The sequence below is a fragment of the Neopsephotus bourkii genome, unplaced genomic scaffold (assembly GCF_033783945.1).
Source record: "Neopsephotus bourkii isolate Nb327-2 ecotype Australia unplaced genomic scaffold, CSIRO-AGI_Nbou_v1 NB_479, whole genome shotgun sequence".
Classification (NCBI taxonomy): Eukaryota; Metazoa; Chordata; class Aves; order Psittaciformes; family Psittacidae; genus Neopsephotus; species Neopsephotus bourkii.
The window spans coordinates 1,456,806-1,479,855 of record NW_026900980.1 but is presented as its reverse complement, the minus strand read 5'-3'; the positions used below and the strand labels follow the sequence as shown (position 1 = coordinate 1,479,855).

Below are 23,050 nucleotides of genomic sequence, written 5' to 3'. Positions count from 1 at the left end.
TCTACTAGAAAATGACCAGTAAAACAAGTGCAGATGCTAAGGAAAATTCTAAAGCTGTGGTATATGGTTCTCACTAATGGTTACTCCCCTTCCCTGAAATATTCTCAAAGCAGTTTCACCTTTACATAAAGTCACCTTAACCATTCTAAGCAAAGCTGCAGGATCCCAGTTCAGATTTTAAACTGAAAATTAACTTTTACTAGAATTGAAGGGAAATGTGCTACGTTCTGTAAAACAACACAGAAACGTAGAGAAACCTGTCGCGTTTTGACTTTCAGTTTACATTTAAGTTCAGAATGCTCCTGTTAAAAGAACTTAAAGTACTGTTTCAGTACTTTTAAAAAGACCTTGTGTTTTCTAATGAACATGCAGAAAGTTGCTTGCAGGCTTCATGTACTCCTTGTGATTAAGCTTTCTCCCTTTTCCCACCCTGTCTAGACAGAAAATTGACAACTCTCCTTAAATGAAGAAACAGAGAAAGGCAGATTCTACCAGCAATTCATTTCCCCTCACTCCTCTGCACCACTGAAGAACTGGGAAGCAGAGGGGGAAGACAGCATAGCTCCTGTTCTGAATGAATTACCTTTTAATCTGCTTTGACATTTAAAACTGAAATCCTGTTGGTTTTATACATGATCTGAAGGACTGATGAAACGTTTTACCAACGTGTTCTATCAGAACTTAAGGGACACGCTGGCATATTCTCCAGAACAGGAAGATATGCATCAGCATATCAACAGGAAGTGCATCAGCTGTATAACTGGCTGTATCCACCCATTTTTCTACTGTGGATTACGTAGTTAAAAACTTCTTCCATTTATTAGGATGGCAGATTGATTGCCAAAAAAGAAGTAAGTCCAGAAATTGTTCAGACACCATGCTTAACAGGTAGAAATGTATTTCTAGATGACAACTATCAGGGGAGTGTGGCTGTCAGACATGTCAGTAATAATCATCTTAGTTGTTAGGTACTTTGCACTCCACTGTCTTGTTAAAATTAGACAAGTACATCAATTTTGGATGGCAGACTATGTCTTTACCATACTTGTTTAAGCAAGCCTAGCAATTCTCATATACAGACAATGCATCACCCTGGTGTTAATACTTAAAATGTTCTGTTACTTGTAGAAGTACTGTAAACCTTCTGACAGTCAAAGATTAAATCAGCTAGAAATACTGAGTTTTGTGAATTACTTTTACACATTCTGTATGTTCATATTAGTGACTTACATGGAATACTTCCATTATGTATGAAATCTAACATGAAAGAGATGTAGCATACACCCTCATTTCTTACTGTTGATAGTGCACCCCACACAGGATAGCCCCTTAAATGCAGCATCATGTCCAAAAATTACACTGGTATTCTACAGTAGAAAAGAATGTATATAAACAACACTGGCTGGAATACCACAGGACACTTTATTTGTCAGCTCATAAGTAGTTATTAATGGCAACACATTATACAGTATTTCTAGAAAAGTTTTTCAAAAACTGTAGATACAGTTTCAGTATGTTGGAAACTTACTCTTTAATGTTGAACTCAGCAATGGAATAGCTCCAACTATAAGAAACTATTAGGTGAGCCAAAGCTAAGTCTTCCAAATAAAATACCTTAATATGACAGCACCTCCAACAGGTGCATCATAATATACTTTAATATAAAATTCAAAATATCTGACTGTTTTCAGACATCATGCAGTGTAGAGTTAGGGATCATCACAGATTCAAATGTAAACATACTAATGGTAAAAGCTGTAATGATTCAATGGAATCATTAAGGTTTAGGTACTTTAAATATAAAGAAAACGTTTGTATTGTGTCCATATTGGCTGATCCCAATGATCTAAGGCATTTGCCTAAAAGAGCAGATGTGTAGGCATGAATTGTCACATTGAAATAAAAAAAACAAACCAAACCAACAGTTTTAAGTAACTTCTCCCCCAAACACACAGTTTAAGCTACTTAAATACATATACTATCAGACTTATTGACAAAAATTTTTTTGGGTTCCCACAATGACATTTGTTAGCTTCAGGCCAGCCTTTCACAAATCCACAGATAAAACCAATTTAGAAAGATCCAACTATTCTTCGTGCTTCTGCAACCTAGAAATTACTACATGCCTGAAATTGGAGCTCTAATTTAGAGCATGGCCAAGAATGAAAAGCAGAAAGAAAATCTTGTAATTCCACAATTACTTCATATCTGAACAACTGCTGTTTTCTGTATTTTAAAAATCAATTCTAAAAACTCTTTTCCCCTAAAAAAGCAACTTATTATCTAACAGTTTCTGTATATTTACAAATAATCCCCCCAAAACAGGGGATGATGGGAAAAATTCTGATACATTAAGAATAATATATATATAACATAGCATTAATTGTTAATGCAATTTCCAACAATTTCACTGTGTTTTATCAACAGAATATGCCACTTTAGATCAATGTCTTCATTAATTAAGACTATAGTTGAAATTACACCATTTAAACTGGAGGTAACATGTATCACATCACCTCAGTTTAATAATCCAGTATATTACAAAAAAGACAAACAATGAGAAGAGCATCATGTAGCATAATAGTTTTGTCTGGCTTCCTCTGGAAAGTGTTCTCAGTCTGCCCATAGTGGCACCCAGAAGTCCACCCGCAGAGTCAAAGTCATTATCCTGTCCATTAAAACAAAACAAACAAGCAAAGAACAAAATATGTTACTCAGAAATAAAAGATTTCCCCCTAAGCTTGCTAACTGTAGCTTCTCCTGGATTTATTTTTTCAAATTTGACAAAGCTAAAATTGGTTTAGGGGCAGTTTCTGAAAAAACCTTTCAGCCATTTATCTAGAGATATTTTTCCCCAAGCTGAGGCAAGTGTAAGCAAAATAGGCACTTCTAAGTCCTTATTTTTTGCTTCCCTCTTCTATATTTAATTGTATTTAAGAACAGAATTGCCTTTTTAGTAATACAATTTACTACTTGTAAATAAAGTCATATCTTAAGTATAAAGACCTTGGTTGCGCCTTGGAAGCAATGCATTACCTTCTGGAACAGAAATATTGGTGCTGTATTAGTCACATTTTACAATCAACAATAAGTTGTCAACCTTTTAATACAAATGTTCATACTACGTGAAGGAATTCTTTACATTATTAACTTCTTAATCCTGCCCCATATTTAAAGAAAGTTAGTGACTTACCATTTCTGATAACATTTTATTTTGGTTTTTAACTTCTGTTCCAATTTCAATTGAAAGCTATTAAAAAAAAAATTTGAAAAGTATTAGATATGAGTAATCAGTTACACATAAATTAGCAAAACCAGTTGAAAAGACATGACACAACTAGTACTTCCCCAGGTAAGATGTGAAAACAGTACCTGGTATTTTCAAAAATCAAAATAACAGGGAAAGTATTCTGTCAGTAGCCCTTAGGAAAGTAAATATTTGTTGTCTGACCAGAAAAGTCTAAAGACTTTTGGTCCTCCTCCCCTTTTCCAGAGAATTCCTTCTTAAGAATTACATGGACTCAAAAATTCAAGATATAGTCAAGTCTAAGCAGCAATTATCCATTTCCTGGAACAACTGTCAAAACTACTGGCACATGGCACTGAGGACCATGAGCACTCTGAATCAATGTTGCTGGAGTTGGCTCCAGTAAGCTGCTAATACGTCTCTCTTGACAGATTGCTGCTATGCTATAAATGGGATTTTCTTTTGTGAACTTGTCTGTTCCTTCTCTGCTTTGTGTCTTGAAACAGCAAGGGCGCAGCAGGACAAGGAGGTGAGCAGCAAGTGAGTCAGTGCAGAGATAATACCCAGGGTCATCAACAGCCTGGTGATAGATCACACAGCACATCCACAGCTAGTAGATGGGTCCAAGGTGAAGCCAGAAAATCAAGTTCTGTCACGGTTGGAATCAGAGTCAGACTAGGCACACACAGAGCTGCAAGACAATTTGCAACACAACAAAAGCAGGAGCCACCCAAGAGTCTTGGCTTAAAAGCAGTTCCACAGAGGCTTCTTAGTAGCTCTTCCTCCATAACAGTGCTTATCAGCATGCTAGCCTTGAAAAACCGGCTCAGCCCCTGGAAGGGAGGAAAGGTCCCTATGCTTTGATTTAGTCAAAACCTGTATGCTTTTTGTGACACAACCTAAATCTCATTACTTCTTACTGCTGCATTTGACTGCAATCTAAAATCAAGAGTGAAACTGATCTACACCAGGCTTCTAGGAAGATGATCTGAAGACTATTCCATATGCCCAGATTATTATATTGTGCTAAAAGATGCAACTGCAGAAAGAGCACACGTGCTACTCCATGAGGCACTATCAACTGTGCTGTCAACATACAGTGATTTTGAAATGTAACATACCAGAGAAGGAGACAAGAGGTGAAATTCTGTAACAGAGGTCACAGATTTTCTTCTTACCCCCTTAACTTACTCTAGATTATTATTCTAAACCCAAGGTTTTGATAGCAAGGACGCTACAGGAGTGGCTTCTGTAAGAAGCTAATAGAAGCTTCCCCTGTGTCCAGTAGAGCCAATGCCAGCCAGCTGCAGGACACACTGCTGGCCAAAACTGAGCCCATCAGTGACAGTGGTACCGCCTCTGAGATAATGTATTTAAGGAGGGGGAAAAGTAAGTGCTGTGAAGCAGCAGCTGAAGGTGTGAGAATATGTTAGATAAATAGCTCTACAGACACCCAGATCAGGGAAGAGGGAGGGGGAGGAGATGCTCCAGGCACCAAAGCAGATTCCCCCACAGTCCATGGAAGTTAACAGTGGAACAGATCTCCACCTGCAGCCTGTGGAGGACCCCATGCTGGAGCAGGGGCATACCCTCCTATGACCCCATGGGAAGCCCATGCTGTAGCAGGCTCCTGGCAGGACCTGTGGCCCTGTGGGGAGAGGAGCACACGCTGGAGTAGCTTTGCTGGCAGGAGCTGTGACCCTGAAGGGGACCCAGGCTGGAGCAGTCTTTGCCTGAAGGACTGCACTCATGGAAGGGACCTGTGCTGAAACAGTCTGTGCCTGAAGTACTGAACCCACGCTGGAGCAGTCTTTGCCTGAAGGACTGCACCCACAGAAAGGACCCACATTGCAACAGTCTGTGCCTGAAGGACTGAACCCGTGGAAGGGACCCATGCTGGAGCAGTTCATGAAGAACTGCAGCCTGTGAAAAGAAGTCACACTGGAGCAGTCTGTTGAAGACTGTCTGCTGTGGGAGGAACCCCACACTGTGTGAAAAGTCCTCCTCTGAAGAGGAAGGAGCAGCAGAAACATCACCTGATGAACCAATCACAGCCCCCATTCCCATCCCCCTGCACTGCTGGGTAGGGAGAAGGTAGAGAAAATCATGAGTGAAGCCCAGGAAAGGAAGCGTGTGGGGAAGGTGTTTCAAGGTTTGATTTTATTTCTCATTACCCAACTGATTTAAATGACAATAAATTAAATTTATTTCCCCAAGTCAAGCCTGTTTTGCCCCCCGATGGTAACTGGTGAGTGATCTCTCCCTGCCCTTACGTCGACCCATGAGCCTTTTGTTGTATTTTCTCTCCCCTGTCCAGCTGAGGAGGGGAGTGATAGAGAGGCTTTGGTGGGCGCCTGGTGTCCAGCCAGGGTCAACCCACCACATCATTAAATTTATGTTTTTAAACTAACCCTTAGAATTTAATTCAATACATGTGATGATACCACTATAATTAAATACTTACTGATTTAATGGCACTGACTTTTGTACGCAGACTTTCTGTTAACTTTTCATTTTCTTCTTCATAAACACTGTATCCACTATTGGTATAGCCATAGTTACCACTTGGTGCTCCATCACCTATAAAAACACAATAGTCAGTAGTTACAGACAAACCACTGGAGTGCTCTTCACATGTGGGAAAGCACTCTTGCCATTTTAAAATGCATTTCCTTAATGTCACCCTTGGCAACCAGGAAGAGGCACTACATGTTCCTGACAAGAGAATCAACGTTTTTCCAAATGTGTAAGTTATTTTGCAATATGCCAATCAAAGAAGGAAAACTGAGGACAGGATATGGTTTAATGCTATCAGAATTTTCCCCAGATAGTGCTTTCAGATGACTTCTATGGAAATCATTAAGCATTACATGGAGATGTAGAGGAAGCTTTGAGGGCACTACACAGAGCAGTAAACCTAACTGAAAACAGGGAAGTTGAGATCTCTAATAATGACAAATACCACTTGATCATGCATATAAGAGATGTCACATGCTTTTAAAGGAGAGAGCATTCCCTGATCCTTATATGTGTTTCTCTACAAACAACACCTCAGACAGAAGCCAGGCCACTAACTGCCATTTCTGTCACCATTCTGCAGTTCTGTTCCCACCCCTGCCATTGTTTTTTGGGTGACAGAGCTTCAGGGCTGTTACCCAGACAACTGACTTGGCAGAGTACTTGGGACAGAAGGGAATGAAAGCTCCTCAGCTCCACATATTGGCTTCCTTCAAACACTGATAAAGGTCTCCTAAGGACAGCAGCTGGACACAGGCCAATTAAAGCAGTGTCCAGTCTAGAAAAAAATCTAAGATCTGAAACCAGAGAAGAAAGAGGAAATCACATGGGCAAATAGAAAAGAACCATTACAAGCTTTATGAACAAGATCCTACTAGATTAATTCAACTAACAGTCCAGTTACAACAATAACCAGTATTTATATGGCTATTCAGAATGCCACACTAAAATTGCCTGAATGCCTTTGGACAATTCCCCATCAATGCATTTGAAAAAAATTTGTGTTTGGGTACCTTTGGGGAATTTTTGAGGAAAATGGGAGAAGAGAGACACCAACCATATTCACAGATAAAGCTTCATCTCAAACAGTTTCACTGTGCTTGCCATACATAATATTCAAATTTTAAAAGAGAAAATTAAGATGCTACTTTGACAATAGATACTGTTTTATATTAACCCATTTGTTAAATCAAAGTAATGACAATATTTTAGTTTGCACTTGTATGTTGTTTGTATGTTATTCTGTCAGTTAAGCTAATGACAAATTCTCAACAAGACTGGGTGAAATGTGTGTTTCCAGTTCACTGCAGTGAAAGTCAAGAAGTTTTCAGGACTGTTCTCTCCATGTGTTCTTTTACATACGCAACTACAGTACTTCCTATGAAGCAACATAAAATTTTAAGTATGTTTGGAAGTTAATATACCATGTAGCTTCAGGCCAAAATACCTTAACTATGATTCTTACATAGTCTGCGACATAGCAGATATGAGCAACTGCCCCAGAGCTTTTAAACACACACAGCTACTTCTGAATATGCAACACCAAGTGCAGCAAAGAAGCCTGGCTACAGCTGTTTACAGGAAGGACAGGAACTTCAGCATGGCCATTCTACAGGCTATCTTGCAACACCGCTCATTTACACACAGTATGGACATGACCATAACGTAACTGCACGGTGAAAAAGAGGTACCAGGTCGCTGGTGACAACAGCAGAAGTACTGGTGCTCACCTTCTATTTCCACCCTACTAAAGTAATTGTGGACTGACAGTTGAAATGTCAAGGCAAAGCATCAAATTTTACTGCAGCTGATAACAGGTATTTAAGTCTCCTGCTTGACCTTCCAGCAGATCTTTTAAGACGTAGTTTCCAGATGTTCCTCAAGGTATTGTTTGCCAGAGACATGCTAAAATAAGGCACACTCTTTCTCCTTAGCTCCTTCCATAAACATCTGTCACTTCACTTTTTCAGAAACAGCGTACTGAGCTGTGTGGCCTTCAGTCTAATCCCCTTCAGTTCACACTCAAGGGAGAGCTGTCAGTCTGACAAAGAAGAGCATTGAAAACGGAAGCATTACTAAATGCCTACCTTTTTATGATAAACATCAAATGCCTCTTGATCTAGTAGGAAGCATCCCCAAGACTTGTTTTATCTTGGGAAAACTCTATTACACAACACAAATTGAAGGTGTAGAAGTAAACCAAAGGTGGTATTACACACACACCTGGTTTAGCCATATGGCATTTAGCACACACATAAACCCCCCAAATGCTCACTTTCTAGGGAGAAGAACCAGAACTCAGTCATAAACTTCTAAGGCATAAACACTACCTAAGCTTTACAGTGAGATCACAGCACCTACATGGGAGTTCAAAGTTTCTTTATCGTCATCAACATGACCACTGGTTGGAAAATGAGGCCTACGCTTCTCAAAACACTCACCAGGAACTCTGAATATTTCTGCATTTACACCAGACTGTATTTGTAACAAACTGAAAATAGCTGGAGAGCTTTCCCCCCAGACACAGCAGGAGAACATACATAAGTACTAAAATAAAACCAACTCAGAACTCGGAAAGGACTTGACTGAAGAGTGACAAATATGACCATCCATGGAAACACAGCTCAAATACTGCACTAGAACCATCCGTGAAAACAACTAAACATCCCAGCGCTGCTCCATGAATCCAGCTGAGCTAGAAAGAGACACAGGCAGGGGTGGCTGCTTTTCCCACCCAAAGCTCCCAAGCTCTGCTCCAAGCCTACAGTCATCAGCACAAACCCTGTAACTCGGAGACACATATACGGCCTTCACACAGCCCCCCCACACACACCCTCCGAGAACCCTACCGGGAGACGGGTCAAGGCCGTGCCGGCCTAAGCTCCCCTGGGCGCAGCACGGCCCACACGAGACCACGGGCTGCCCGACCCGGCGCGCTTTTCACCCCCTCTCCGTTTACCCCTCCAGCACTAGGCGAAGGTGCGCTGGCAGCCGCTGCCCCGCCAGCCCGGGCAGGGGGTGCGGTGCGGTGCGGCCCGGCGGGAGGCTGTAGGCCCCGCCGCGGGGGCTGCCGCGCTTACCCAGCCCTGCGCGCCTCATGGCTGCGGCCCGAGCTGCCGAAGAAGGAGGATCAGGAGGAGACAGAGGATAGGCGCGACCCCCGTGCCCTCGTCTGAGGGAAGCGAGGCCTGACGGAGCAGACACAACCCTACTCTAACTCGGCCACCCCGCTCATTCACCGGCGAGCGCCACGACAGCGCCGGCCCGCACGGGCCGCTGGGTAGAGGACAGCCCGCGCGGGGGCTGATGGGTGCTGTAGTCCTCAGGGCACGTTGGGGAAGGCAGGCTGGGCCGGGCGCGACCGTGACGGGTTCTTGACAAAGACGGCCCCACTTAGTAGCCTTGAGGGGCACGGTCTAGCATGTGTATCTGTGGGGCCTCCCTGTCCCAAGGCATTGACCCAACGTGACGTTTGTCAGGGCTCAATGGAACAGCCCATTCGGCTCTGTCTGTGTGTGAGCCACAGGACCTGAAAATGGCGTGCCTTAGTACAAGTGTACAGTTCAGGGGCTGGAGTGTGAGGAGATGGTTTGGGGGCAGAGGAAGTTGGCACGGTGGCGTCGCGGGGGAGCCTGGCTGCCGGCGAGCAGGTGCTGCAGAGCAGCTTCCTCCTCACAGTCACCTCTGCAACTTCAGAAGAGCAAAGTCTATCCAATCGAATCAGTCATGAATGTACTCAGTATCTTAACTACTTCAGCTTGCATTAAAATCATAAGAATTGATCCTGAAAGGCCTTCATTTCAGGAGGCATCAGTATGTTACTGGTTTACTGCTTGAAAAAGCAAGATTTCTCAGTGGTTGTCTTGTAATACACAGTCAAGAAATTAAAATTCGGTGCTGAGTGGAGCTTTACCACCTTTTCCTTCTATTTTTCTGCATCACATTTTGTTTATAAGTAACAGGCATGCTAGTGCAGCATACAGCATCTTGAATTGGAAGCCTGCAATTTATTCTGTTCTCTGAATTATTTAAATTTCATTTGTGAAGAAAATTTCATTTGTGAATATAATTTCACCTTCAGTCTTTTCCAGAAATGGGTTTTACTTGCTTTTATTAAAGTTGTGACTCACTCTGTATACCAGTGGATTGAATTTATCTCCCAGGATGATACCAAAATGACTTATCAGTACTCCAGCATAAAGCAAACAACATGATGGAGTCCATTTAGTTTGCTATTTCAGGTGAGTCGTCGATTGGACTAAAGAAGCTGCATTAGCTTTTCCAATTACAGCATTCTGCTGTATCATTAATTGTGTTGGTATTTGTGTTCTGGTAGAAAATAACACACCCTGTGCTGGACCAAGACCCACTTATATAATACGAGCTATATAAACGCAGCCCAAAGCTCCTACGTCAATGAGTGTGCAGTATAACAGGAATCTTCAGCTAGGCAGGTAAAGTTGTAGAAAGAAGGATGAAATAATTCTTTCTCAGTAAGAATGCCTGTAATTCCTCTGTAATTCCTGTAAGACACCCCATGTATCTTTCTGCAGTTTAAACAAAATTTCAACTAAGGCATCAGCTGCACATACAAAACAGGAGAGAAGGCAAAGGAGAAGAAATGAACTGCAGAACTGCCACCCAAACTGTGCAGTGTCCAAGGGATTTTGTCAGGAACTCAGCAATTCTGAGGAGTTTGCAAGCTGCCACAACTGGTGACTTGAGACTTGATTTACATCAGGGAAATGCATCAATTGTTTCAAAGAAGGGGGAAGTACTATCACCAGGTTAAAAGTGCTGTTTGTGCTAGGACCGTCCAAAGTTCACAGATGAGCCCGTTTCATACCTTGCCAGGACAAAGAGGTCTCTTAAAGGATTACATGCTTAAACCAACAAAATTTAGATGTTGTAAAATCTACAGGAGATTAACAGATTCTGGGAAGACCTTCTTCACTAGCACTTCAGTTTTGCTCTGTTTCAGTAGTGCTCTGTTATGAGCAATATCCTCATCAAACACAATTTTTGAAGGAGGGTTAGTGTCACAGTCTGTGCAGTAACTAAATAACCAGAGAGTAAAATTGAGGCTCCAGGGGAAGTAGGAAAACCGCTAGTCTGAGTCTCTCATTGTTATGTATTATTTTATTTACGTATTTTTGTTCATACACAATCAAAAAAGTGATTATACTTGGTATTGCTATATGAAAAGATTTTTCTTTACAGTATTTGCATATTCTATGTCACCTTTCTTAACCCCCCATGACTACTCTTACATTTTTCAATAAATGTGTATTTATACATAATTAGGTAAAAAAAGTGCATCTCCCCACTAGGGCTGTAGTTGTAATTCATTGTTAAGGGGTTCATTTTTCATTTTTACTTCAATTTTCTGTAAAATAAAATCCCAGTTAGCCTCACCTAAGGTGTTCACAACTCATAGTCTTTATATCTACAATCTGCTTATGCTTTGAAATAACATACTGAGCGTATATGCAATTTATAAATAGCACATTTAATTTTTCACTGTTTCTTATAGCAAAGTGTGGAAATGATACTGACATGATTAATGTTTTGAATCCATTTTTATCATACTGAATTTATGTTTTTTTCATACACTGAAAATGCCTTGTAGAAAACGTTAATTATATATTTCTCCTGACATTGCAGTGATGAAATCATGATTCCATCTCGCAACAGAGGCTGGACATAGAGGTTGGCTGGGTATTATTAATATTCACTATGTTTATGTTATCCTTTCCATTGATCAGTTCTATTCATATTAATAATTCCACAGAATGAGTCTGCAAAATAAATACCATTTTTCTGTGGCCATGATGAATTTTACTCTTGCTGGCTTTGTGGCCCATTCCCTGCAAGGCCTCCCTCATAGAGGCCATGCCCTGGACTCCCGGCTTTGGGAACCAGCTGTGTGTGGTTAGCAGGTGTGGCTGCAGCTCTTCCTTAGCAGTTCTTCCTGCCAGGAAGCATGCGCGAGTAGTCAGCAAGTGGTTTTAAGATGATTGACTCGTCAACATTCTGTTTATCAGTGACAACATATGGGGAGAAAAGGCACGTAAATAAAATGAAGATGCATGCAGTCTGCGAGCTTATCTGTCTTGACTGTGTTCATATAATCTTCTAATAGTAGCCTACACAGGTGTGTCATTGTCAGACACTCTGCTTAGGCAATGTGTATGTCAGTCTCCTTTCCCAAATATATTAAATACTCCTTCTTTAAATAAAAACACCTTTCATAAAGTGGGTGTCTATCTTTTATAAAAGGGGCGTTCCAGAGTCCTACTTCTCCTACCATTTTTCATTCTCTTTACTGTCTCAAATTAAACAAGATGAATACATTTATGTAGGAAACATTCCATTTATTTTATTAGTATATTATTTCATGCCTCCATCACAGAAGTAATAAAAAAGAAAACAAAACCAAAACAGGGAAGCGATCTGAAAAGGTCCTGTATAATCAAACTTCCAATACATAGCTATAAGCCTATTCCTATTAACATGATAATAATAATGACATGATTATCATTGAATTATTAAATAAGTAATCAGAATGTCAGTGTTCTTACATGTTTGATAAACAGGTTTTCACAGTTGTCATGATTAACTTTCAACAATTGTAGGCTGTGAAAACAGCCTAACTAGTCACAGCCTCATTAAGGAGTTGAAAAGCTGATATTGCATGATATTATGTTAATATCAAATATTGCAGTCACTGTTTTGTTAACCTGTAAGCTTCAATTATTAATAATGAATTCTAGTTATAACTTGATCCTTTGTGCAATCAAGTAACAGCTGATGAGACATTTCTAAATAAAACTAATACATCAACCACATAGAAGCAGAACAGGATCACAGAATATTTTTAATTAGGATTTGGTGTCTTCAAAAAGGAATAGTGTCAGCATCTTTCATCAATATCCTTGTCACTTATTATCCTTGTTTATTCTAATGTTATTTCACAAATGAGAGCCCTCAGAATGTTTCTGTTCCAACAAACTCAGGTCACTCAGATGTTTCCTTCCATATTCTGAAAGCTGACAAAAATGACACTGAGTTTAGGATGTCAACAGCCCCCTTCTTCCTGGTTCTAGTCTACAAATAGTGCTGTCATGAAAAACAGAAGACGCCATGTAAAACCACACCTTCCATAAGGCTTTAAAATGGCTGAAGGTGCCTGATAACCACTGCTGCTTGTTGCTGCCTAGACTGGCAAGCAAAGAATTAATCATACACATCACAAGTGGAATATTGTATGCAGTCATTATTCGAGTCCTTTAATGATAAGGACATATGTAAATCACTGCAAGTACTGTCAAATCTCTCTTTTTTACCCGTCATAGCGATTCAAAACTGTCAAAGGGAACTATGGCTGTTTCTGGTCTTAATGCACTTTCATCATAGATGGCAACTTCTTTCTGGGATGAGGTGTGGTGTCATGTTGTCTCACTGTGTATTCAAACTATGTTCATTTTTTTTATGATGTTTTTTTAATAAAACCCTTACCAAGTATCTGCCAAAATACTTAGAAGACAACCAAGAAGGTACTTGGACAAGATTCTGGAAACTCCTACTACCTTTGATAGAACTGTGTTGCTGGGAATCAGGGGAGCTTCCCTGAACATAGGCAGTTGTAGTCATCCATGCCTAGTCAGCCAGGGTCTTTCCATACACATGTTCAAAGGATCATTGATACTTTGTACCTACAAGGACTTCATTCTTGTATCTTTGTGTATAGGATTACAGGCTGAAAAATCATGTAAACTCATAATGTTTTAGAACTCAGTAAATAGAACAAATTTTACAGAGTGTATTTATAGGGAGCTGTGGCTGTAATGCATTCCACTTTATTTTCTTGTTTCTGATTTCAGTATCATTTTAGTTTTTCCAGTCATGGTAAATTCTGAGGTAAGCCTTGGGAAGCTTGGTTGGTCAGACACATGTCAGCAGCAAAGGACAAGTTGAGGGAAGGAGAAGATTAGTAGATGGTTGGTTGCATCAATAGAAAGTATCTAATAAGAATTGTCATCTTTACAACACTTTTAAACTTTGTTAACAGTGAAGGCATCTTTCTCCACATTTTGACATCAGCTATGTTTGGGAAGTATTGAGCTTTATATTAGCTCATGGATAATATAATTGAAATATTATTATTTACTTAATTGTTATTGCTGAATGCTGTGATTTTGCTTATTCCTTCCTTTAGTAAGGAATACTCAGTTTACTTCTTAGTATCATAATCTGCTCTACCTCTTGTTTGATTCTGCAGGGAACGCACCCAGAAATGTCTGCTGTATTTTTATAGATTTCTAGTCAGTGATGTTAAATTACATCAAAATAGAGAAGGAAGGCTATGGACACAACTGCTGGTCTCCCTCCCAAATTTCATTACGTAGGACTACAATGAAAATTTACTGAAGCCATGAAGAATTTTGTATTGACTTGATCAGGCTATAAATTTTTATTAAAAACCAGCTCTGCTGATTCTTTGTCCTCCAAGTAGTGTATGATGTGCAATCTATGAATAATTCCAGTCATGATTTTTTTCTCTGATATTAAGGTACCATTTCTGATGTCAGCTTTGACTAGGTAATATCAGCTGAATGAGTGATAAGAATTCAGAGCCATTGCAGCAGCCTGAGCATTAATAACTGTAATGTCTAAAGAGGAGGACTAATACATTTAAAATAAAAGGTGGAAGTCAAAGTAATTCTTCATTTTGGTAAAACAAATGTATGGGATGAATGGAGCATACAGCTCCAATGCTTTGTAAGATGCTATTAAATAATTATTTGATGTTTTGCGTTCTGTTTATTTTGACCTTTCAGACATGTGGGAGAGGCTTTTACCAGTCAAATAATAGAGAATTCTCAAAAATAGAGAATTCAGTAAAAACAGCAACTTTAAGCACTGAATTTCAGTGAGGGACAGCTATTTTGAAGACCTGTATTTAGGCAGAGCATTTTCCTTCAGCACACTCTTCAAGACAAATGGGGCAGACATAATTCTTGTTTCCTTGTCCAGCAAGGCACAACTGAGAATGTGCATCAAGATTCCTGCATGCTGGAGCTACCTTTTGTGTTAACTTTGTGCTTGGCCACTGGAGAGTTACTTTAAAAAAGAAAAAGATAAAACCATCATGTACTTCTTCACTTCTCCTTAGTTTTCTCATAGATCAACAAATCATGCACGTAACAATTTGTTTGATGACTAATTAGAGAAGTTAATGACTGAATGTAAATCTGCAAAAGCTATTGCTTGTTTTCCAGAAAGACCATTACAAAAAATTTACCCATTCAAAGCACTCTTATGAAGATCATTTTCTTAGGCTCTTACATGGGCTGCAGCATCAGGGCTAATTACCTGTGCTGGATGCAGCATGGTGCTACTGGGAAGATACAGCTTCCTCTACTGTGGTGGCTCATTCAGAATTTACTTGTGTTTCTGCATAGCACTATATTATGTAACATATATTTAATTTCTGTATTAATATTATTTGCCTGATGCAGTGTAGCAACTGGGAAGAAAGTGTAACATTGCTCTCCATAGAGGTGCATCAATGCACTTCTAAGAAAGACATCTTCTAACTTACTGAAAATCTGAGCATCTTATCTAGCTGTTAGTGAAGTAACAAGATTTCATCAATTTTTATGGCATGGCATCAAAGCCTGAAGTAATTATAATTTGGAAAGGATCATTATACTTGAGAATTAAAAGTCATAGGTTCTTTTCATGGTTTTCTGAGAGTGTAGATAAAAGCAAACTTAGATTATGTTTTATGCTATACCATGAAGAAAGATTTAATCTTCCACAGCCTGTTCCCCACAGAAGTAATCTTTGCTTGAAATAACATGAAAACTCATTGTCACTTGTACGGTCAGAAAGCACATGATACGTGAGTTACAATTAAGGGCAAAGTTATTGAGACGCGTCTACAGGATAAGAGTTTGAATCCCATTTAACCTGGTTCCAGTCCACCAAACCTGCATCCTGTTATGGATGTCTTGTGGTCCACTAGACAGTGCTTTGTTATGGATTGGATCCTGGCTTACAGCTCGAAGTTTGCCAGACTGCTCTTTTGTCTCTGAATGCTGGCTTGGCCTGCTGGAACTCTATACCCCATTGTCTGAATTGTGACAGACTAAGCAGCTGTCTTATCTAATGACTTTTCCTTCCATTTTGTGCTTTGCTAAGGCCTTATTCATAGATTCACAGAATCAGAATTGTTTAAGATGGAAAAGACCTTTAAAATAGTCAAGTCCAACTGTTACCCTAGCACTGCCAAGTCCACCACAGTATCATAGAGTCATAGAATAGTTAGGGTTGGAAAGGACCTTAAGATCATCAAGTTCCAACCCCCCTGCCATGGGCAGGGACACCTCCCACTAAACCATATCATCCAAGGCCTTGTCCAACCTGGCCTTGAACTGTCAGGGATGGAGCATTCACAACCTCCCTGGGCAACCCATTCCAGTGCCTCACCACCCTAACAGGAAAGAATTTCCTCCTCATATCCAAGCTAAACTTCCCTTCTTTAAGTTTGAACCCATTACCCCTTGTCCTATCACTACAGTCCCTAATGAAGAGTCCCTTCCCAGCATCCTTATAAGCCCCCTTCAGACACTGGAAGGCTGCTATGAGGTCTCCATGCAGCCTTCTCTTCTCCAGGCTGAACAGACCTAACTTTCTCAGCCTATTTTCATATGGGAGGTGCTGCAGTCCCCTGATCATCCTCGTGGTCCTCCTCTGGACTTGTTCCAACAGTTGCATGTCCTTTTTATGTTGAGGACACCAGAACTGTACACAATACTCCAAGTGAGGTCTCACAAGAGCAGAGAGGAGGGGCAGGATCACCTCCTTCGACCTGCTGGTCACGCTCCTTTTGATGCAGCCCAGGATACAGTTGGTTTTCTGGGCTGCAAGCGCACACTGAAGCTGGCTCATGTTCATTTTCTCATCGACCAACACCCCCAAGTCCTTCTCCGCAGGGCTGCTCTGAATCTCTTCTCTGCCCAAGCTGTAGCTGTGCCTGGGATTGCTCCGACCCAGGTGTAGCACCTTGCACTTGGCATGGTTAAACTTCATGAGGTTGGCATCAGCCCACCTCACAAGCGTGTCAAGGTCCCTCTGGATGGCATTCCTTCCCTCCAGCATATCAACCGAACCACACAGCTTGGTGTCATGGGCAAACTTGCTGAGGGCGCACTCAATCCCACTGTCCGTGTCAGCGACGAAGATGTTAAACAAGACCGATCCCGACACCGATCCCTGAGGTACACCACTTGTTACTGGTCTCCAGCCAGACATTGAGCCATTGACCACAACTCTTTGCAAGTAGCCACCCAGCCAGTTCTTTATCCACCGAATGGTTCATCCATCAAATTGATGTCTCTCCAATTTAGAGACAAGGATGTCGTGTGGGACAGTGTCGAACGCTTTGCACAAATCCAGGTAGATGACATCAACTGCTCTACCCCTGTCCATCAGTTCTGTAGCCCCATCATAGAAGGCCACCAAATTGGTCAGGCAGGATTTCCCCTTAGTGAAGCCATGCTGGCTGTCACCAAGCACCTTTTTGTTTTTCATGTGCCTTAGCATGCCTTCCAGGAGAATCTGCTCCAAGATTTTGCCAGGCACAGAGGTGAGACTGACTGGTCTGTAGTTCCTCGGGTCATCCATTTTCCCCTTCTTGAAAATGGGAGCTAAAATGCAGATATTTGATTACCACAGTGATGCTGAGTGTCCGTATACCCCAGTTACCTAAAAGAAAACACAGACAGTTAGCATACCTGAATTGCATATTCGTGAATCCTCATTTATAAAGATAATTTTTCTTTAAATGAGATTATAAATCACAACCAACTACAAGTGACTGTCTGTATATTGCTTCAGGCTTTTTCCAGAAATTACATTTCTTAAGAAATTAATAATAGAAAGCAGCATGGGAACGACAGCAAAACCGAGGAGCAAACAAGGTAGGTCTAAGGGACCTGGCTCTTGTGCCTGGCATTTGCTTGGCACACACAGATTGGCTCATCCTGTGCCAAAGCTCGGAGTGGTGGGGCACTAGAGCCACTGTTGCTGTGCAGTTGATCTAAGTCTGTTGTATGCAGCGTGTGCCATGTGTGTGTAAGTTCAATATGCTTGTGCACATGACGCTGGATCTACAATTCTCAGATCTGACTCATGAACTTTATGAACTGTAGGAAACACAAAAGATCCTGTGCCAAGCGCCAGAGAAAAATCTTGGTGACCTGCCAGGAGAGCAGGTCTAGCTCTAATTCTAGATTTCTGCCTCCTAGCATGATGATGCTTGAGGGGTGAGGTGCAGTGTAGGCTTGCATGCTACTGCCTGGAGAAAGGGCAGTATTTCCTCATACCTCCACATGGCACAATGTAGATGCCATCTCAGAAAGTGTGGCTAGAAAGTGATATGCAGGATAGAGAGTAAAGATAATTGGATTCTAAACTTGCACAATAAATTTTGGGATGGAGCCAAATCTTTACCATCTCTGTTCCCCTGTTTCTAAAATAGGGATGCTAAGAGGCTTATTTAATCATTTTTACTAATATGCTCTAACACCTTGAAATACGTCTTGGGAAAGAAAAGTATTATTCAAAGTCAGTGGAAGAAAAATGTACATTATTTTCATTAGAGTAGAATCAAATGACCTGATTCATCATGTAGGTTATATGGGAAGGCATGATTCCTCCCTCAGAGTCAGTGGGAGAGGAATGATCATGTTTTGCATTACAATAGAGGCAGATGATAACTGTCCATCTTGTAAGTTTTATAAAAAAAGACATGACATCTCTTCCAGGTACCTTATAATCCTTATGACTCCTTAGTATCTTTTATATTATTGTAGTACATTTTCTAATACATTTTAACAATGAAGAAGCCATTTAAATGAAAAATAAATAGCACAAACTTAATAAAAATATATTAATACAATATATAAAATATATTAGTAAGTTTTTAGAATAAATTGAAAAACTTTTTGTAAGAAAGAACGTTCATCTTGGTAAATGAAACTATATGTTTTGATGGTGCTGCACTGGATCTTCAAGTTTTATTTTAAGGTACAGAATATGCAGACAAGTTTGTGGAATCATGTTCACCACATCACAAAACAGCTATATATAAAGAGCTGTCATGTGAAGCTGTTCAAGGTCATGATTTAGCATGAACTAAATACAAGTTCTGTGTATGCACTTCTGGTAATGAGGGTATCACACAACTTATGGAGCAAAAGTCAGTTTGAAGAATTATCAAGAAATACCCAATACCTATCACCCTTTAACTGATTCATCATAAGGGTGACCTTGGTGATTGCACCCACCACCCCTGCTGTTGGCCAGATTAGACAGCCTTGATGCTGGTCCAGAGAGAAACCAGGAGCAGAGCGGAAGGGCAGGGGTAAGGGAGGGACCTTGAGAGTTGCCTGGGATGTAGTCAGCTCCAGACTTTACCGTGAGCAGTTAAACTAATGAGAACTTTCTCTTCTGGTATCTTTCTGTTGCCTAAAAAGCTTAAGAACCTTCATAAGAGCTTTCCCTCCATCGGTGTGTTGTTAGGGTTTTGTTTGGGTTTTTTTTTAATGGTTAGGTATTTTCAGGAATTTAGTATCTTTAAGCCATAAGTCATAGAATCATAGAATCACAGAATCATAGAATGATTAGGGTTGGAAAGGGCCTTAAGATCATCAAGTTCCAACCCCCCCTGTCATGGGCAGGGACACCTTGCTCTAAACCATATCACCTAAGGCCTCGTCCAACCTGGCCTTGAACACTGCCAGGGATGGAGCATTCACAACCTCCCTGGGCAACCTATTGCAGTGCCTCACCACCCTAACAGGAAAGAATTTCCTCCTTATATCCCATCTAAACTTCCCCTCTTTAAGTTTTAACCCATTACCCCTTGTCCTATCACTACAGTCCCTAATGAAGAGTACATCCCCAGCATCCTTATAAGCCCCCTTCAGATACTGGAAGGCTGCTATGAGGTCTCCATGCAGCCTTCTCTTCTCCAGGCTGAACAGCCCCAACTTTCTCAGCCTATCTTCATATGGGAGGTGCTCCAGTCCCCTGATCATCCTCGTGGTCCTCCTCTGGACTTGTTCCAACAGTTCTATGTCCTTTTTATGTTGAGGACACCAGAACTGCACACAATACTCCAAGTGAGGTCTGAAGTTTTCTCAAATCCAGTAGCAGTTAGCTAGTACTTGTGTTCTAATGGATTCAAGGGACTGAAAGCAGTCTGACTGGGAGACAGATATCCTCCCAATAGCTGGGGGAGAGTCCTCTACCAGGGAAGTGAGGAGAAAAAAAGGAGAGAGACCTCGTTAGGCTAGAAGAAAATATGTTGGGAGCAGAAATGACTTAAAGCCTTGTCTATGGTCAGTACAATTTCAAAAGCAAGGAGGTTTTGTTGTGCAGGAGATGTCGTAAGGGAGCTGATATATTCAACTGTCCCTACCTGGCAGAAATCATAAAAGACATTGAATCCTTGCTGGATATAAGGGGTATGAATTTAATGCACTCCTGAAAATGAGAATATGATCTTTTGTGGCCTACTTTTGCTACCTATTAGTTAAGAGTTTAATTAGAGGAGTTTTCACAGCTTAATTTTGAGGTTATTCAGTGAACTTTTACAGCAATAAATTCTAGCCAAGATTTGAAAAGTAGCCCAACTGTTCATCTTCAGTCTTTTAAGAGCTTATTTTTCCTAAGACTCTGGAGAATATAAACTTCAGGTAAAATTAAATTGTTTACATATACTGTGAGCAATCAGCAAAACATTTGAAACTCTTACTGGGAGACCATAACACACTGGTGGTTAAGATTTTCTTCCATGGAATACTAATGAGGATTTTAAATGACATTTAATGAATATGACAAGATTATTTTCTTTCCGGAGCTGAATTACTAGCAGGTTTGTACTGAGTTGCAGGATGTCATTATTATTTTTACATCAGTAATTCCTTTCTAACCTCAATTAGCAGGAGACCAGAAGCCACGCTATGAATCTTTCACTGAAATGCAGTTGTCAGCTATGTAAATGACTGTATAAATGTGTCCTGAAAATGGAAATGGTTTATGCAAATTAACCTGAACCACAGTATGCCAGAAGAGACGTATAAGAAATTATGGAATTAACTCAGGGGTGCTGGGGAACATCTTTGGACTCCACCTGAATGGAAAAGCATCACTTGGAGAATCAGCTGAGTTCCACCAGGTGGGGAAAAGGGGACCTAGCTAACACTTCCAGAAGGGCTAGGACAGGTGGAAGACATCTCTCCCACTCACCCCATTGCCTTGTAAAAGTATTTTTTCATTCTCAGAGCATTTCCTCTCATGTAAAAAGAAGCATAATTTAAAATATATCCTGACCACCCAGAAAAACCCTACTACAAGTAGAAATAGATTTAAATAAAGAGATTAATATTTCACACTCCTTACTGGTAGCTGGATCTTAAAAAGGCTTTGAAAGATATACAAGAATCCTTGAAACCTGAGAGCTGGCAACCTGACAAGAAAAATAAATCTTTTTCCTTCCTTCGCAATTTCCAAAATATTTGCTAATATTTGGTATTTTATCCATTATATTAAAGACCCATCATGAGCTCCTGCTCTGAGTTTGCTTTAGTCATTGGTTATTAACGTCTCATGTATCGTCATGTGGGACTGTATTACTCAGCGTCTTCAGTAGGTTTAACTCCATAAAATCTGCAATTCCTGCTCCGTGGAGAGCCATTTTTTTGCCCAAGTTCATGCAACTTTGGTGGAGTGTCTGATCCAAGAGATATTAAGGGCAGTGTTAGGACTGACCTTAAAGTAGGCAGAATTTAAATCCTGAAATCAGAATGAATAGATGACAGAGGACCGGAAAGCTGTCTGATGTGAAACAGATTCAGGTGTTAGGTGTTAGCTTGTACAAGTGTAATCATATAGATTAAAAAATACACCTTCCTCAATTCTAACAGCCATATTTTTTCTTCTGTAAAAAAACAGTGACCCTGCTCCAGTTCTTTTAAATTATTGATTCAAAAATGCTGATAACATGTTGTTAAAACATAGAATCATGGAATAGTTAGGGTTGGAAAGGACCTTAAGATCATCAAGTTCCAACGCCCCTGTATTACAGTTTCTGTCAAGATAAACAAAAGTAGCAAACTATGGTGATTTTAGAAGTTGTCAATTACGGTGGCTTCCCACAAAAAATGTGAGCCAGTGACACTTAAGATTATTATTGGTGCAAGTATGTTTCTCATATAAATTTATTCTTTGCATTTTAATTACATTACCAGTTCACTGTTACAAATGTCATGTTGATGCATTCTTTGTCTTCAACCTGTAAAGCTCTCAGATAAACTGAGATATTGCCCCAAGTACTACAGCTTATTTGTAATGTTAAAATTTCCCTAAACATCAAAAATCTATATGAAGAATTGATTAAAAATTCTCCAGGTGAAAGGGCTTGAAAGCTAATCTGTGCAACTAAAATACAACTACTTAATGATAAAGCAAAATAAAGACTAATAACATCACAGAAAAAATTGACTTCTCAGTTAATCTACTGTGAGTAGGTTTGCAGATTAAGGCTTGTGGAGGTGATATAGTGTGATGTGCTCCATTCTGTGATGTGAACCTTGGCTTCTAACAGCTGTGTGTAGCAGAGTTGTTATTTATAGTCTGTAATAGGAACACATATACTCTGATAAGCATGGGGATTTTATTTTCTTTAATCTTCATCTTGTTGCCTTGTCTCTCAGTTTAAAAAATAAACAGCAAGGGTAAAACAGCAGGAGGGACCAGCAAAACAGCTGAAGTAGGAGACTGGCAATAAAGACAGTGGATAATATTTGTACTTCTGGGTGTGACAGAGTGTATCACAATATAATAATCACTAGAAGCTTCTGAGATAGATGTTTTCCATATACAGAGTTGATCATAATTAAAGGTGGTGTTTCTGATGGTGCCTATCAGGTTCCATGTCCTCTTGGGTGCCATACAGAGGTAGCCTACATGAGAGGCTGTGCTTTTTGAAATGAGTGTGCTATTTAGAGTGGATTAATGAGTGGAGGGAAAGTGCTAACACAGTATGTGGTGTACAGCTACTTCAGGATGTAGCATTTAGGAAACAGAAGAGAAAGGAACAGTCCTTTTTTTTCTGTTTTATCCTTTGGAATCTTGCTTTATGAGATATCTCAGTTCCTGTTCAAACCTACTTTTCCTGCCCAGAATAATATTTTCTTCCCCTGAAAATCAGGC

General features: G+C 40.3%; 1 protein-coding gene across 1 annotated transcript; it reads right to left on the bottom strand.

The window, feature by feature from the left end:
* Positions 1–1,403: 1,403 nt before the first annotated feature.
* On the bottom strand, positions 1,404–8,949 carry BET1 (Bet1 golgi vesicular membrane trafficking protein). Its single transcript, XM_061350078.1, has 4 exons — positions 8,845–8,949; positions 5,712–5,827; positions 3,194–3,250; positions 1,404–2,668 (listed from the first exon to the last, which is right to left on the bottom strand). Exons 1-4 carry the CDS (start codon positions 8,861–8,863, stop codon positions 2,513–2,515), a joined length of 348 nt encoding a protein of 115 aa, XP_061206062.1. The 5' UTR covers positions 8,864–8,949; the 3' UTR covers positions 1,404–2,512.
* Positions 8,950–23,050: the final 14,101 nt, after the last annotated feature.